At 41.2% G+C, this 14,762-nt stretch overlaps 1 protein-coding gene across 1 annotated transcript in view; it reads right to left on the reverse strand.

Annotated features, from left to right (window-relative positions):
- Positions 1–263: 263 nt before the first annotated feature.
- Positions 264–14,762, reverse strand: part of xylt1 (xylosyltransferase I) — an 83,416-nt gene continuing 68,917 nt past the window's right edge. The window contains exons 9-11 of the mRNA XM_082535542.1: positions 13,442–13,640; positions 7,571–7,904; positions 264–3,372 (exon numbers count right to left, since the gene is read on the reverse strand). Coding sequence (XP_082391668.1) covers positions 3,050–3,372; positions 7,571–7,904; positions 13,442–13,640 — 856 coding nt within the window. The 3' untranslated portion in view covers positions 264–3,049. The remainder of the gene's footprint in view (positions 3,373–7,570; positions 7,905–13,441; positions 13,641–14,762) is intronic.

Genomic DNA, 14,762 nt, shown 5'->3' on the forward strand with positions numbered 1-14,762 from the left:
ATGTTGATTGGTGTGTCTTAGTTGTAAAGACTAGTATTCTGACATACAACACTAAAACCGCATAAATAAACAGTAAAATAAAATTAAACCGCTGAATGGGGAGTCCTTGCATTCCCAGTACAACCGACTGGAGCTGCAAAAGTACACTATTTAATAAGCAACAATAGAGTAACAGTGTGAACATGCGTCAGTGGCTTAGTGTTTTGTTATCAGCCTCCATATTCTTCATAGTATATATCACTGCAGCAGCACAGAGCCGTGAGTTGTTTTTCCATAGAATTTTATTTCCAAAAAGCAGTTGGAGAAAAGTAAAACAAGCGAGTCAAGTACAACAAAACAAATCCCTGAAAGGGAAGAAGTAAAAGCTGATAATGACAGAAGGCCTGATGATATATACAACAGCAGACATCATTTTGGTGTTGCAGTACCAGTGAATCACTTGACAGACTCATGGTATTCTTCACATAAGTTCAAAACAAACAGCAAAATAAGGATTTTATTTCAATGGACAGAGAAGGTTCTAAAAGTCAGCTAAGGCACACAGAGCCTCCCCGAAAAAACAAAAGAAAAAATCAGAACGACGGGGAAACGTCAGTCAGAGAAATTTGTGCAACAGTTGCTCAACAATACATTCCAGTAAGAACAACAACAATCTGGCATGTGATTTTCTCTGAGAGGCAAATAGGACAAGGTCGTTGTCACAGCTGTCCAAAAACACTGAAACAGGTTATGTACTTTGATCAATAAACACCATCAATTCACTATTTGTGCCCAATTATCAACACTTTCAATGTCATTTTACCACATCTGTATTTACACGTACAATACCCTTTAAACATTATTTCGATACAAAATACCTATGTACATCCTCTTCATTTGTTATTCATTTTTGTTACAAAATAGGACTTTCACATTTAGTTACATTGAATTATTTCACTTTTTCCAAAACGGTCATTGAGCTTACATCATAATGTACTGTGTGATGTAATTGTACAGAGCATGATGGCACTAGAAAGTGGAAAACAAAGCCGCCCTTTACAACCTAACCCCGGAAACGATGCAGATTTGAGAGGAAGGAGAGATAGCAATCGTAATACACACATCTGACAGAGAGGCAAGGTGAACTTGACATTAATGAACAGCAATGTCTGCTAATTAGCCTGTTCAAAAGCACTCATTTAGCTCATGTGATGACTAAACAATGTTGACAATCACAGATTGAAAACCTAATTGGCTTCAGAGGAAACTTATTTCAAGTTAAAACAAATATGTGACCGCACCTCTTATTGTGGTACAGTGCCATACTTAGTGTAATTAGGTTGTCTCAAATGTCCAGAGATTGTCTTGATGAGAGAAAAAGTACTTTAAATGTAGGGTTGCAAAGGCGCGACAGACCCGATCCAATAAATTAGTCACTTTATAATCAAGAGATACAATATGATATTCACTTGAAATTGTACATTATTGTCACAGCATGAAGATCACTACCACTCAAACCATTCTGAAACCGACGGCGACCATTAAACACCAAAAAAAGCACAGTTTCTCCTACAAACAACGTCCAGTGTGTTCGCTAGTGAAGACTGCTTTTGTTCAGCTTTTCTGTTTTTTGCTCAGGTTGTTAGGCAGCTGACCTTTTACCTTACAGGTCAGAGTGGCTTTCTCTTGTGATGCACTTGGCAAACGGCCACGTAAGAAACCCAAGACAAGAAGATCTATTCAGACAGGACAACACTGACTAACACATAGGTGCGGGCCATAAAAAGGTACAGTATAAGTTTGGGGTGTTGGCCTTTGTAAATAAAGGCAGCTTTCTTTACAAAAAAATATTTATCGAGCTGCCAAGGCAGCGTTGCAGTTATTTAGTCACTGACTAAAAATATCAGTATTTATAGAAACTTATAAATAAATAGCGACTTCATGGACCTCCCCGCCCCCGCCCCCCTCCATCCACACCATTTTTGAGACTTAGTGTAGAATTATGTACAACATAAAGTGGTGTTCAAATAACTGGAATAAAGAAAAAGAAGGCAACACGTAAAACCAGGACAATACGTTTAAGGTTAATGTGACATAGTTTTGTTTCAAGTTTGAGGCAAGTTGGTTAAAAAATAAAAGAACAGCTCTCGTTCTGTCCTCTGGGTGTTTTGTTTGTGTGGAAAACTGCACTGTGGAAATGCTAAATCTCAAAATGCTATCGTACAACTATGACAAAAGAAGCATTTATGAATTTAGTACATTTTTAACACTAAAATGTCTACATGAAATTCCTAATAGAACCCCGTAGCCTCCAATTACTCTGAGAAAGTGACTGTACTTGTTTTCTTCTCTGTTTTTTGCAGTTTTACAACAAAATGTGACTTGTGAAGATTTAGCCAAGCAACAAAACGTTCAACAATCTAATCAGGCACTGATATGAACTACGTTTTGAGTTGTTCTACTCATGTACAAACTTAAGAAACTTAAAAATGAGAAATTTGCTTTTACTGACGATATGTTTGAGTGGGCACAAAATAATCTGTTCAACTGGGGATATGTGAATACTCACACACTGTGTCATTTTGTTGGTGCTGACATAAACTCTAAGTAGGCACATTTAATTCAGTACCCAGCTATCTTCTTGTGTATGTCTTAATACTAAGGCCTTATCGCAGCAGAACCTGGTCTGCTAGTAGTGTCGATAGCCCGCACTCACTTGACCCATGTGCCCTGTGCGAGGCATTAAAAGCTGACTTTATAATTCACTCAGCAGCCAAATAAATGCTTAAAAATTGCAATGTTTGATCACAGTAAAACTCAGCCGTGAGAAGAAAAATAAATACACAGAGAAACTGAAAGCAAAGCCAGCATAATCCCCTAAAAAAGGAATATTGTGGGCGGAAAATGTTCCCCTGCGCTTTCTGTCCCCCCAAAATCCACTTTTTCTTTTGATTTCAACATCTTCCGCGAGAGATGGAGAACACTCACCCCCCTGTCATCTGCAACAAACACCTCAAATAAATAAAGATAAACAGTGCCACGACCTCCTGTCCAGCTGGAGGCCTTGCTGCTACCTGATACGACCATTGGCACGAGGTGCTCCCAGCTGAGATTTGGGGTCTGGGCTCATGGAGCTCCACGGGCTCTTGGGGCACGCCTGCATGACAGGACAGGCCGTAGGGCCCACAGCACAGACGTCAGCTGCCTCCCACAACTCGCCCACCAGGCTGTCTATCCAACGCTCGAGCTCAGGGCCGGTCAGGGCCGCGTTCCTCTTGGCCTGCTCCACGTAACTCAGACTGACAGGGATGTTGAGCACCGGGTTGAGGCCGTGGAAACTCTGCTCCATGTAGCTATTCTTAGCTGGCCCATTGTGGAGCTTCAGAGTATCCTCTGGAGGTTTGTGGGAAGCAAGAAAGAGAGAGCAGACAAAGAAGTTATAGACAGTGAACAAAAAAGGTGGTAGTCAGTGGTCAAAAATGCAGATTGGATTGCAGAAGGGGGAAAAAGTTGGGCATGGAGAAAAGGGGGAAAAGGGAAAAAGTACAATATCAAAGAAGTGAACGTGACTTTCTTTCTTATTATCTTAAAAGTGTAAATTGGATGCTTGCATTGATTTTTTTTTTTTTACAACTGGACCCTCTAAATCTTCTCTTTTGATGTGGTTTGTTAGGCTACTGCAGTGCTGACTTTCTGGAAACAGTGAGAAATATTCAAGACATGAAGTCATCCTTTCTTCCCATGACGGTTATGCGCTGAAGGAAGATGGTAAACATAGACAGAACTTCTCCTTAAAACACCCTCTCCACCCTGAGCTCCAGTGAAGCTTTAAATTCCTCACTGCCACTCTAACTGGGGTGCTAGCCATCCCTTCTAACACAAGCTTCCTCTCATCCAGATGTTAGCAGACTTCAGCACTTTTTGCACACTGATGACAGAAAGATGCAGTCTGACATGGCAGTGGCCAACCAATGCCAGCCAGCTTTGTGGCAGCAGCGTGCAGTATGAAGTCATGCATCTGTGTAGAGTTTTTGTATATGCATGCGTCTGCTGCTCGCTCTCTTTGCGCATGGAAGGCCACATCGTAAAGTTTGACTGGCACACCATTTAGGAGGGAAACCTGATGTCAGCCATGGCAATAAATTATATGTGGACTCATGAAATAGCTAATAACCAAAGAACACATTACAACACACATCAAGAAAAACAAAAACAAGATTATTACATAATAACTATAAATTAAACACAAACATTATTAACTTAGCGGGTCTAATAATTATGTAGCCTTACGTTATAAATTTTAAAGACAACTTTATTTTCCGTCAGCCACTTCGGGTGATGCATCAGTTAAAGACAAATGTCCGGATCCAAAGTAAGCTAAAGAGATGCCCCACATCGCTCCCCACGTCCAACACTAACTAATAATATTTCATATTTACAGCATATTGATGCACTGAATTTCTGCTTGCAGTTTCACAGCTGACATGTTTATCTGTAGCAGACTCGATGTAAACACATGACCTTGTAGTACCATATCACCCCATTAGAGCACTTTGCTCTCGCACTGCAGGCCTACTTGTTGTTCCTAGAGTATTTAAAAGTAGAATGGGAGGCAGAGCCTTCAGTTTTCAGGCCCCTCTTCTGTGGAACCAGCTTCCAGTTTGAATTGAGCAGACAGACACTATCTCTACTTTTAAGATTAGGCTTAAAACTTTCCTTTTTGCTAAAGCATATAGTTAGGGCTGGACCAGGTGACCCTGAATCCTCCCTCAGTTATGCTGCAATAGGTGTAGGCTGCTGGGAGATTCCCATGATGCATTGAGTTTTTCCTTTTCAGTCACCTTTCTCACTCACTATGTGTTAATAGACCTCTCTGCATTGAATCGTACTTGTTATTAACCTCTGTCTCTCTTCCACAGCATGTCTTTATCCTGTTTTCCTTCTCTCTCCCCAACCAGTCATAGCAGATGGCCCCGCCCCTCCCTGAGCCTGGTTCTGCTGGAGGTTTCTTCTTGTTAAAAGGGAGTTTTTCCTTCCCACTGTCGCCAAAGTGCTTGCTCATAGGGGGTCATATGATTGTTGGGTTTTTCTCTGTATGTATTATTGTAGGGTCTACCTTATAATATAAAGCACCTCGAGGCGACTGTTGTGATTTGGCGCTATATAAAGAAAATTAAATTGAATTGAATGTTGTATAAGAGGAAATGAGAATGTAAGTGAAGTGATTCAAAAATGTCAGCTTTACCACAATCTTTATATTAATCTTTAGTCTGCTACAAATTACAGTAAAAGTTACAGTAAGCTGTGTCCTGCCACAAAGTACGGCTATAGCAGAAAAATTAAAGCAGCTTTTCTTTGATGTCCATGGATATTTTACTTTAAACCAAAATTTTCATGGTTCCCCGCTTTAAAGTATCTAATCAGAGTTTAAAAAGTGCTCGATCCTTCTGAGGGAGCTCTTTCAGCTCCCAGCCCAACTTAATGTGTATAGCTGGCTTGCAATATTAGACACATTTATTCAAGTGCAAGTGTAATCTTTGTATCGTACTGAATATTTCTGCTTCACTGCATTGACTGTATATTTTACTTTTTACTATCTTACACTTACCTGATAGCTGGAATCAATGGTTACTTTATTACCGAATCCTATATTTAAGTTTTAATAAGCTAAATGTATTGAAAAAAACAAAAACCTAAAAACCTGTGTTGACCATTAACATAGCTTTGTCTGTTCTGTTTCATGTCTCACTTATAATAGATTCTTAAAATAAGTGCTTTTAAAAATAGAAACAGAAACTGCAGATTTAGAAAAAATATTAAATAGATTTTTTTAGGTTAAAAATACAACAAATACAATGTTTCAATGTTACTTTAAGGAAAGAAAAAAAAATCCAAAATTCAAAATACCTGGGAGCATTGTGGTATTTACTATTTCTTGATGCACTGTAACAGAGGTTCAGTGTGTAACTGTAAGAAGGCCCTTTGTTTTGGACAAAAAGACTGAGCTCACGCAGCAGCCCTTTCTATCCATACATCAGTAGAAACATAACTGCATAATGCACAGTGATTTAAAAAAAACATCTAACCGTGATATTTATAATATCACCATTTTTTATTAATATTCCTCTTATTCTTGTAGCCAGTGTGCCACAGAGATTCAGGTGAAAAATAAAAAATGCCATGTGCTGTTCCCCTTTATCATTAAAAAGCTCAGTGAAATTATTAAACAGTGAAAGACATGATTATGCCAAAGCTGGCGTCTCAGCTCTCATGTGACTTTCAAAGCAACTTGGCTGCTTATGGATTACAAGACTGCAGTGCTGCCCCTTATCCATGCTGACTGATTGATTTAATTGTGTCACTGTTTTCGGAGGGCTAAGTGCACTGTTGTTTAACACTCTGCTTAGTATGTATGAGCAGCTCGCTGGGTTATTAGGGTTGACTTGATGACAAATAACCAGGGTCTACTGAGGCCCAGAGGCTTGATTAGAAAGGGCATCGCTGCAAATGCAAGGCTGTGTGCATTTGTGTGCATGCCTGTGCAGACATTTCGAAACACCTAAATCAGCAATCGCTTCTTTTAGACGTGACCTGTTGTGTAAAGAGTGCGATATAAAACTGATCCCATTCAGTCCTTTGAGCTGATATTGTCATGTGGGAATCACTGCAGAAATTTAAAAAAAGGACACTTAAGAAAATTCATGAAGACTGATTTTTATCAAAGTGATCTCATCAGTTCTGCTTGATTATTATTATTATTTTAAAAGCACAATGAGCTTCGTGGACCATATTCTTAAAGCCAGCTTATATCAGCTGATTTCTACACTTTCACGCATCCAATTGGCAGATCTCATGTAAGGCTGCCTATTAACCTTGCTTTAATCTGCCTGTGATTGTTCCACATGTATAAGCCCCTTTACAAGCCACTTCCACAGCAATTCTGCCTGTCGTACTGCGTATGACTCAATCTGTTGTGACTGATGCCTGCTTTGTTCGGTATGAACATGTTGCTTCTGGTCTCTTCACCTCTGGCCTTCCATGGATGCATAAATAAGTGTAAGGAGGTTCCACAAAAGAGCCAAACTCCTGACTAAAATTGGACTTTTAGGGCTCTCTGAGACTCGGTATGTCGACTTCATAAACTGTTCATCGCCAAGCAACTACAGATGTCCTTTGAAACATAAAGTAAAGTATGACAGTATAATGACAGAAAACCCAGAAAACACACCACAAAATTACTACCCAAGTCTTTTTTATGACACGGTTTCACAAAGACTCAATATTATATGCATCACAAACTGTGGTGCTGTATTGAATTGCACTTTCAAGGTCCATAAAGTAATTGCAGAGCTTCCACTAAACCTCCACGAGCAGAGAAATGTTTGACATTTAGAAAAACACCCTTTGTATTTTTTTTTTGATGAATGGTCATCTTTTGTTGAGGAATAGCACATCAGTGCAATATGCTTAGTAAGGCTACTTTTGAAAATAACACAATCAATAGTAATTTTATGCTAAAGCTGAAACAAATGGCAAGTGCTACTTATACATGAGCCTTCTACCACAGAGACAACTTGAATCTCTTTCTCACCTTGTCGTATGGGCTGGTGTTTGTTATAAGCCAACGGGGCAATGAGGAAGCGCATCTCCGCTACAGGACTCCAGTGATGCAGGATGCGGACGTTCCACACACCGGGCCGCAGAGGCTGGTTGAGCGGTGGGCGATAGTGGGTAAACTCGGCGCTTGCATCAATCAAAATGTCATAAGTGGCTGCGATGACGTTGGTAGGGTCGATCCACACAACCGTGACGGTGACATTCGGCCCTTTAACCCACTTCTGCATGCCCACCGTCTCATCCATGGGACCCATTAGGCCGCCAAAGTTTCTGAAAATGCGTTCTTTGGCATCCCATTCTGTCCCGATCTGCCCCAGAAGAGAAAGAATAGGCACGTGAGTTGGTGATAGGCTGGGGTGAGAACAAAGACAAGCAGAGAGATTACAGCAAAAACGCACAGGAGCTGCTGCAACACATTAAAAACATTTAAGTGGGGGAAATGGTTTGTTATTCATAAAAATGCAAAAGGCAACGACCTTTTTCAACTTTTCTGGACAGTTTAAAATATTGCAGGGAGTAATGTGCAGCCTGCAGGTGTGAGGCTGCAGCGAGGTAACCAACTCCCTTTCATAGTGCTCCTGTGCTGTTTTGCAGTAATGACACACCATCACTGTTGCTCACAGAATGATGAAAAAGCTAATTACAGATTTAGTCTTTATTTAAAAAACAAAACATTTTGATTTAATGGCCACCGAATTCTGTAACCTGTTGTCAATATATCAACTAGTTGAGTGATATCTCAACTATGTTATCATAGGGAGTCATTTTAAGTATGCATTTTTTATTTAAAAGCCCTGCACTTCAGCCCTACTCTCAACACAGCTGTTATATACTATTTTAATCTGCAAAAGCTGACAAGTCTGATTCTTCTGACAAGCACTTTTAAGTAAATTTGGCTACAGTTTTGCTATTATGACTGACTCTATGAGGCTAAGGAGTCATGCTGAAAAAAGATATCTCAAAGGGGTGAAAACCAAACGCACTCCCGTTTCACACAAAGACAAAATCAGAAGGCAGTGAACACCAACACCAGTGTGAACACTATTTGTCTCAAACAGAAACAACAGTGGAGATTATTAAAACCCTAAATAAGTAAAAAATCTCAAATAGAGGAAGACACAGATTATATGCAGAGACAGGGAACTGCAGCTTTTTGACGGATAAAAAAAGCATCTAGGGAGAAAAGCTCAATAAAAACTGGGTTTCAATGCTTCCACAAAATCAGAGAAAGCGCTTTTCTTTGCGTGAATTTTGAGATAAATAAATTTAACAAACTGTAGCAGTAAGTCAAATATATCTTTGGCGAGTTAGGAGACATACAGTGCCTCTGGCTGCAGAAGCTGCCAGCCTGCAAAACACTGGAGGGCTGCCAATGGAACAATGAGCCACTTTAAGATTATAATGTCCTCTAAGCTTACATAATTAACATTTAGAATACACATGTTTGCAGGTTATTGGTTATGTCTTTCTAACTTATATTTTGCCAAAAGTCCCGCTACAAAACATCCCGCAATAAGAAAGAACAAACGAGATCCAGCGGTAAGACAGACAAATCATAACAATAGGAACACAATTACAGTAATTGTGTTTAATATCTTTGCTGTGGTCAACTTAAAAAAGTCATCTAAATTGCAAAACTGTGAGACAGAGTGATAGAGAGGGAGGCGCACACACACACACACACACACACACACACACACACACACACACAGGCTCTGACAATAAAAGATGTCTAGGGTGTTTGCAGAAATGTGAGAGGGATGGCGGCTTTAAGAAGCGCTCATCCTTACAATAGTAGCTGATTAACACAGCCTCACCCAGCCGGACGATCAATGCCTGACTGGAATTGACTCTGCATTAGGTCCTCTGAGAACTGCGATTACCATGTACAGTATAAATAGACACCACTTGCATAAATGAGACACGCACAGAAACAGTGTGTGTTTTGTCATCAGTTAAAACACACCTCACTTTCCTCTCAATTATTGGACTGACCTCTGCCATATCTGCCCCTTGGACCTTGCCCCTTAAATTACTAATCAGCTCTCTTGTCCTGCACCTCTGTAGCTCATTACTTTATTCAATACTGATTCGCTAATGCACACTAACGCTCATATGGCTAGCAACACTCTCCTTCAAGGCCCCAGGAGGAAGTTAAAAGGAGCAGTTGGAGAGAAATAACACTGTTTTCCACTACCAGGAAACTTGCAGATGGCTGTCTAAACTGAGCTGTAAGAAGAAGATTGTGACAGTGTTCACGTGCCTAGAGGGGAACCCTCTGAGACCTGCTTCTAGTTCTTGCAGTTTATTGAGCATCTACTATGCGCAATATAAAATATGCACATCTGCATTCCAAGTTGCATTTTTTTCTAAGCCGTTTCAGGTCAGACGAGTGGGCAGTCTCCTTCCACAGACTTCTGTACCAAGTTAATAAGATGCACAGGCAACTTGCCTGACTGCTGTCTGGCCTCATGACCAAAGGTCAGGGTCTATCCTGGTTACAACAGAAATACTGGACAGAAGGCCATTTTTACCACAAAAGTGTAAAAAAAAAAAAAAAGTATTGAGATGTAACTTTAACACGTACCACCCACAAAAACAGTTTTGCAATCCAAACAAACTCTTCTAGGAGGACGAATACACCCTAACGCATCACAAAAACTGCTCAGTAACACAAACAAGGCCTCACGGCCTTCAAACTCCCCAGATATTAATCCAATACAGCATCAGTTGGATGTGCCGGAACATGGACGATCCTTTGCCAACATCCCGAGGCCAGACACCACACTACAAGCCAGAACTACTTAACATTAGGCTTGTTTTAATGTTGTGACTGCTTGGTGTATAAACTGATCTGCTGTTTATTTATACAGAACACTTGAGGTCTTTTTGCAAAGACATGGCAGTGTTTTAACAATAGCAAAAGTTGGCTGGAACATTTTAACTACATTCATTTTATTGTTTTAAAGACTGCAATTATTGTTTTCCACTAACATATTTCTCTCCTGGTGATGACGTTCAAGGTATATCTGTGGATAAGAGATGGAACCAGTACCAGAAAACTCTTCCTTCGAGTATGAAAGTAGGTCGAACAGGGATTAACTTCCTGCCTACTTCAGCCTATAGCTTACGATGACCTCCACACTCAACCTGTCCCTTGGTGCTCCTACCCTATAAGCTTTGGCTTAAGACCAACACTCAATCAAGGCTTATGAGTGCTAACCAAGTCAGGGGCTCACGACCTTCTTTCGCTTATAGCTGTACTTAGAAGAACACGCTTAGGTGGAACAAATGCTGATCTGGCAACCTCATTGTGGCTCTACGCTCTTTGTCCAATTACTACATTTTTCTACCAGTCTGTTCACTCACACTTTCCACCCAATTGGACCATTTATTCAGATTTTCCGCTCTTAACCAGCAATTACTAACAGCCTCTGCTACGTTTGAAACATTTAGCCCTCATTTATCGTCTGCTGTTGACCTGACAAAAAACAAAAATAAAAAAACTTGATAATAACCTGGATTACTTTTCCCAAATTCATTGTTCACCATTATTACCTGTATTACTTGTTTCATGCTCTGTACCTGACTTAACAGAACACATAAAACACTCTATTTCATAATCCAGCTACAGTTCATTTTTTCTCTGTGACCCAGTAACCCTGTAAACCTCTTCTCCATGTCATCGGGCAGTCGGTGCCTATAGTTTGACACTTCCATTAAATAAGTCTGGTCAGTTTTATCAAGCAAGGTCATGGACAGTCCCACTCTACATCTGGCCCTGCTTAAAAACATAGGGCACAAATGCCCCTCGAGGCTGCATTTGCAGGCTTATTAGGGACACTTTTTGGAGTGGTAATCAAATACAGGTGTCTACTAGCAGCACCAGAGGACTCTCCGGGGGCACACATTACGCTACCGAGGCAAGATGGAAGGACCCTAATAAACATGCACAGTGATGCAATGAGTAGAAAACAAGAGAAAACAAGACAATTTCTGTTATAAAAGCACAAACTGGAGTTATTCTTGGACATGTTTTTCTGGAGCTAAACGTTTCTAGACGTTATCCAAAAAAAGAAAAATGCAAACATCTGACACGAATGGGACAATAAATGATTTGTGCTATTGTGAGAATAGTCCATGTACCAGTCCAGTAAATTTAAAGGTAGTTACATCATTGTCCAAATTTCATGTGTGGAAGAAAAAGCAGAGTGGGATGAGGCCGGATGAAACCCACGCAAACAAAGGAAGCACATGCAAACTCCACACCAGATGTCCACCTTCTTGCTGTGGACATCTGGACAAGCTGCCAGTCTATTGCAGGAGTGACACAGACATCTGTCCACTCACATCTACAATGAGTTTAAAGTCTATCAGCTAACTAAACACCTACATGTCTTTGGGACGTAACGGGAATAATGGAGAGAATGGGAAGCGCTCCACAAAGAAAGGTCCCAGCTGTTTCAAGCTAAAATGCTCAAAAATGCATACACTTTGTCAGAAGCATTACTCTTGCTTTTCTACATTGTATTCTGTTACATTACATCATAATATGTTGCTACTCTTTTTTCCTCCCATGTATGTCCACATAAATTATCTAGACTGTGGTGGAATGAGGACGTAATCTTCAGTTAAAGTTAGTCATGGTGCTGTAGGATTTATGCACAGCTTAAAATGCCTCTCAATGTCAAATCTGACTTGAGGTGAAATACTGGTTTTTAATGTGCAGGTTTTAAGCGGTCCTGTACTAAAGTGCTGTAAAAAAGGCCTATAAAGGCAGCAACAGGGGAGTGAAAAGACATATCTGTCTTTCTTTATATCCAAAGGAGGACAAGGAAACCATTGTTAAGCCAACCATATGGTTTATCTAGCAAACCCCAGTATATAGCTATAGCATAATGGTCCATATCTACAAATTTGAGAAAAGGCAGTGCGCTGCTGCAGCTACGCCGTGCTGTCGTCTTGTATTTTGAATGACAGATGGACAAACTGATTGACTGACAGCCACTACACAGTGCTAGACAGAGAATGTTTTCTCAGGCTGAGCATTCAGATAAAAGCCACAGCTCACATCACTTCTCTGTCACTCACGGTTTCATAGGTTAGACAGACAAACAGGGCTTAGCAAGAGGGAGCCACACGTCGGCCGGGCGTCTGCATCCCTTCGTGTTCAGAATGAGAGCGCCGCAAAAGGTCGAACGTGGTCAAAGTGTATCCAGGTGCACGAGCATTGTCCGCGGGCACAAACAAATTTGTTCGCAAATTTGTTGACATTTCTGCCTCCTACTAAAGCTCTGCACGATAAAAGCAGAGAAAAAGGTCAATTTGCATTCACTCAGTTAATTTTGTCCTTTTTAAAAAGACACTCTGTGGCTGTCACATCACAGCCGAGCGGCTGTATCCTAAACAGGCGTTGTGGTAAACAGAAACACACATTAACATAACAAGACAATCAAGGGAAGCATTCCAGTGTGAAGGTGAGAAGACGTTCTATTAGGAAACAACAAATAAGCAGCACATGAAGCGCTCATCCCTGTAAACTGGGATGAATTCAATCAATTTACATTTTACAAGGCCATTACAGGCACCAGTTTAATTGTGTGGAGATGCGCTGCTATGAGTCTTGGCAAGGGCGATATATGAGGTCACCATGGCAATGAGCTGTATATCTCACCTCTAATTATATGCTGAGGAGTGTGTTTTTGCTGTGTGCTGCTCAGAGTTTTAATGGAACTCATTTTCTGACACTGGCAGCAGCTGACTGATTGTTTTGTGACTCACGCCAAACAAGCGAATTCAAATTAAAAATGAATGCAAGGGCATGCAGACTAATATGCTGACTCACCTCTGCGAACTGCAACCTGCTGAATGTGCTCGTAGGAGGAGTGGTTAACTTGAAGTTCTTTGTGGGTGCCACCCAGGTCTCCATGGTCTCCAGCTTGCTTGTTGCCAGGTTAGTAGCATGGTGCTTGACCAGATAGCCCTGGAACTGGTCTGACTGGAAGTAGAGATGCACTGATACTGGGTGGCCCATGGGGAAATACCTGATGGAGCGTTGAGAAAATGAGAATCCATTAGCAAACCCGATACCTTCTGACCTACCTACTTGACGGTGCTGCTTTTCAGAGCTGATACTGTAAGGAGAGGAGAATATCAAGATTCATGTGGATAAGGTCTGGGGGGCCTTGGACATGCTAATGTGGCTGGATGCTAATGAATGCTTGCCGTGAAGGTTAGTGGAGAGTCAATGTGCTGTGTGATTGTGTGACACGGCCGACATTAATTCAATGACCTTTAACAGAAATCCAATTGGTAAAAGACATGTGTCAACTAGGCAGATAATTCCCAAACCGCACTGCTTGCGAGTTGCTGTGTCCACACTTTGTGGGTTCATGACTGCTGCTGCAGTAGATCTCAGATCAGATATGAACTTCTGAGTAAACAACAAAGTTTCTTGTGCTACAATGTGCTGCTTTAACATGTGCTCTGAAGTGGAAGGGATGGCATTAAGAAGGCACGTGACAGGCGGCACCACAGTGGTCTGAAAATTACAGAATAGTCATGGGCTGCATTGGCAGCATATTCAGATTAGTCACAGATGCGCGCGCGCACACACACACACACACACACACGAACAAAACCCAACTAAAGCATTACAAGACAGCTGAACAAAGTTGAACTGGGTCATCCAGTCAGCTGAAGCTGAATAAAGGTCTTGCCCCTCTGATTAGTCTGTTGTTTATTTGTGTGTGTCGCTTCATACGTGACAGAGGGTCTGCCCTCAGGGCAGCCAGCCGGAGTGACTTCTGGAAAAACAAAAAAGGGGCCAGGGCAGGCACTGCTGGGGAGCACGCTGCAGCTGCTCTCTGCACACGTCCTGAGTCCTTCTCGCCCAGATTTCTCATCCTTCTGCTTCCTTAAACTCCTCTTTATTCCTCCTTTTTGGTTGCACAGCTTAACACACACAAACGCACATCCACGCACTGTTTCTCCCTGCTCCCCTGTGCCTATGGCCTCATCAGTATTCCAGTAAAGGACCAGGAGTCAACCCGTCCTGGTAAATGCTACCCTGACAAGCAGAACAGCAAATATTTACACTCACAAGAATAGCCTTGCACACTCCCTACACTCCAGCTCCTTTTCCCCGAGTCTTTCTCTTTTTCTCC

This window comes from Aulonocara stuartgranti, assembly GCF_965226115.1.
Source record: "Aulonocara stuartgranti genome assembly, chromosome: 6".
Taxonomy (NCBI): domain Eukaryota; kingdom Metazoa; phylum Chordata; class Actinopteri; order Cichliformes; family Cichlidae; genus Aulonocara; species Aulonocara stuartgranti.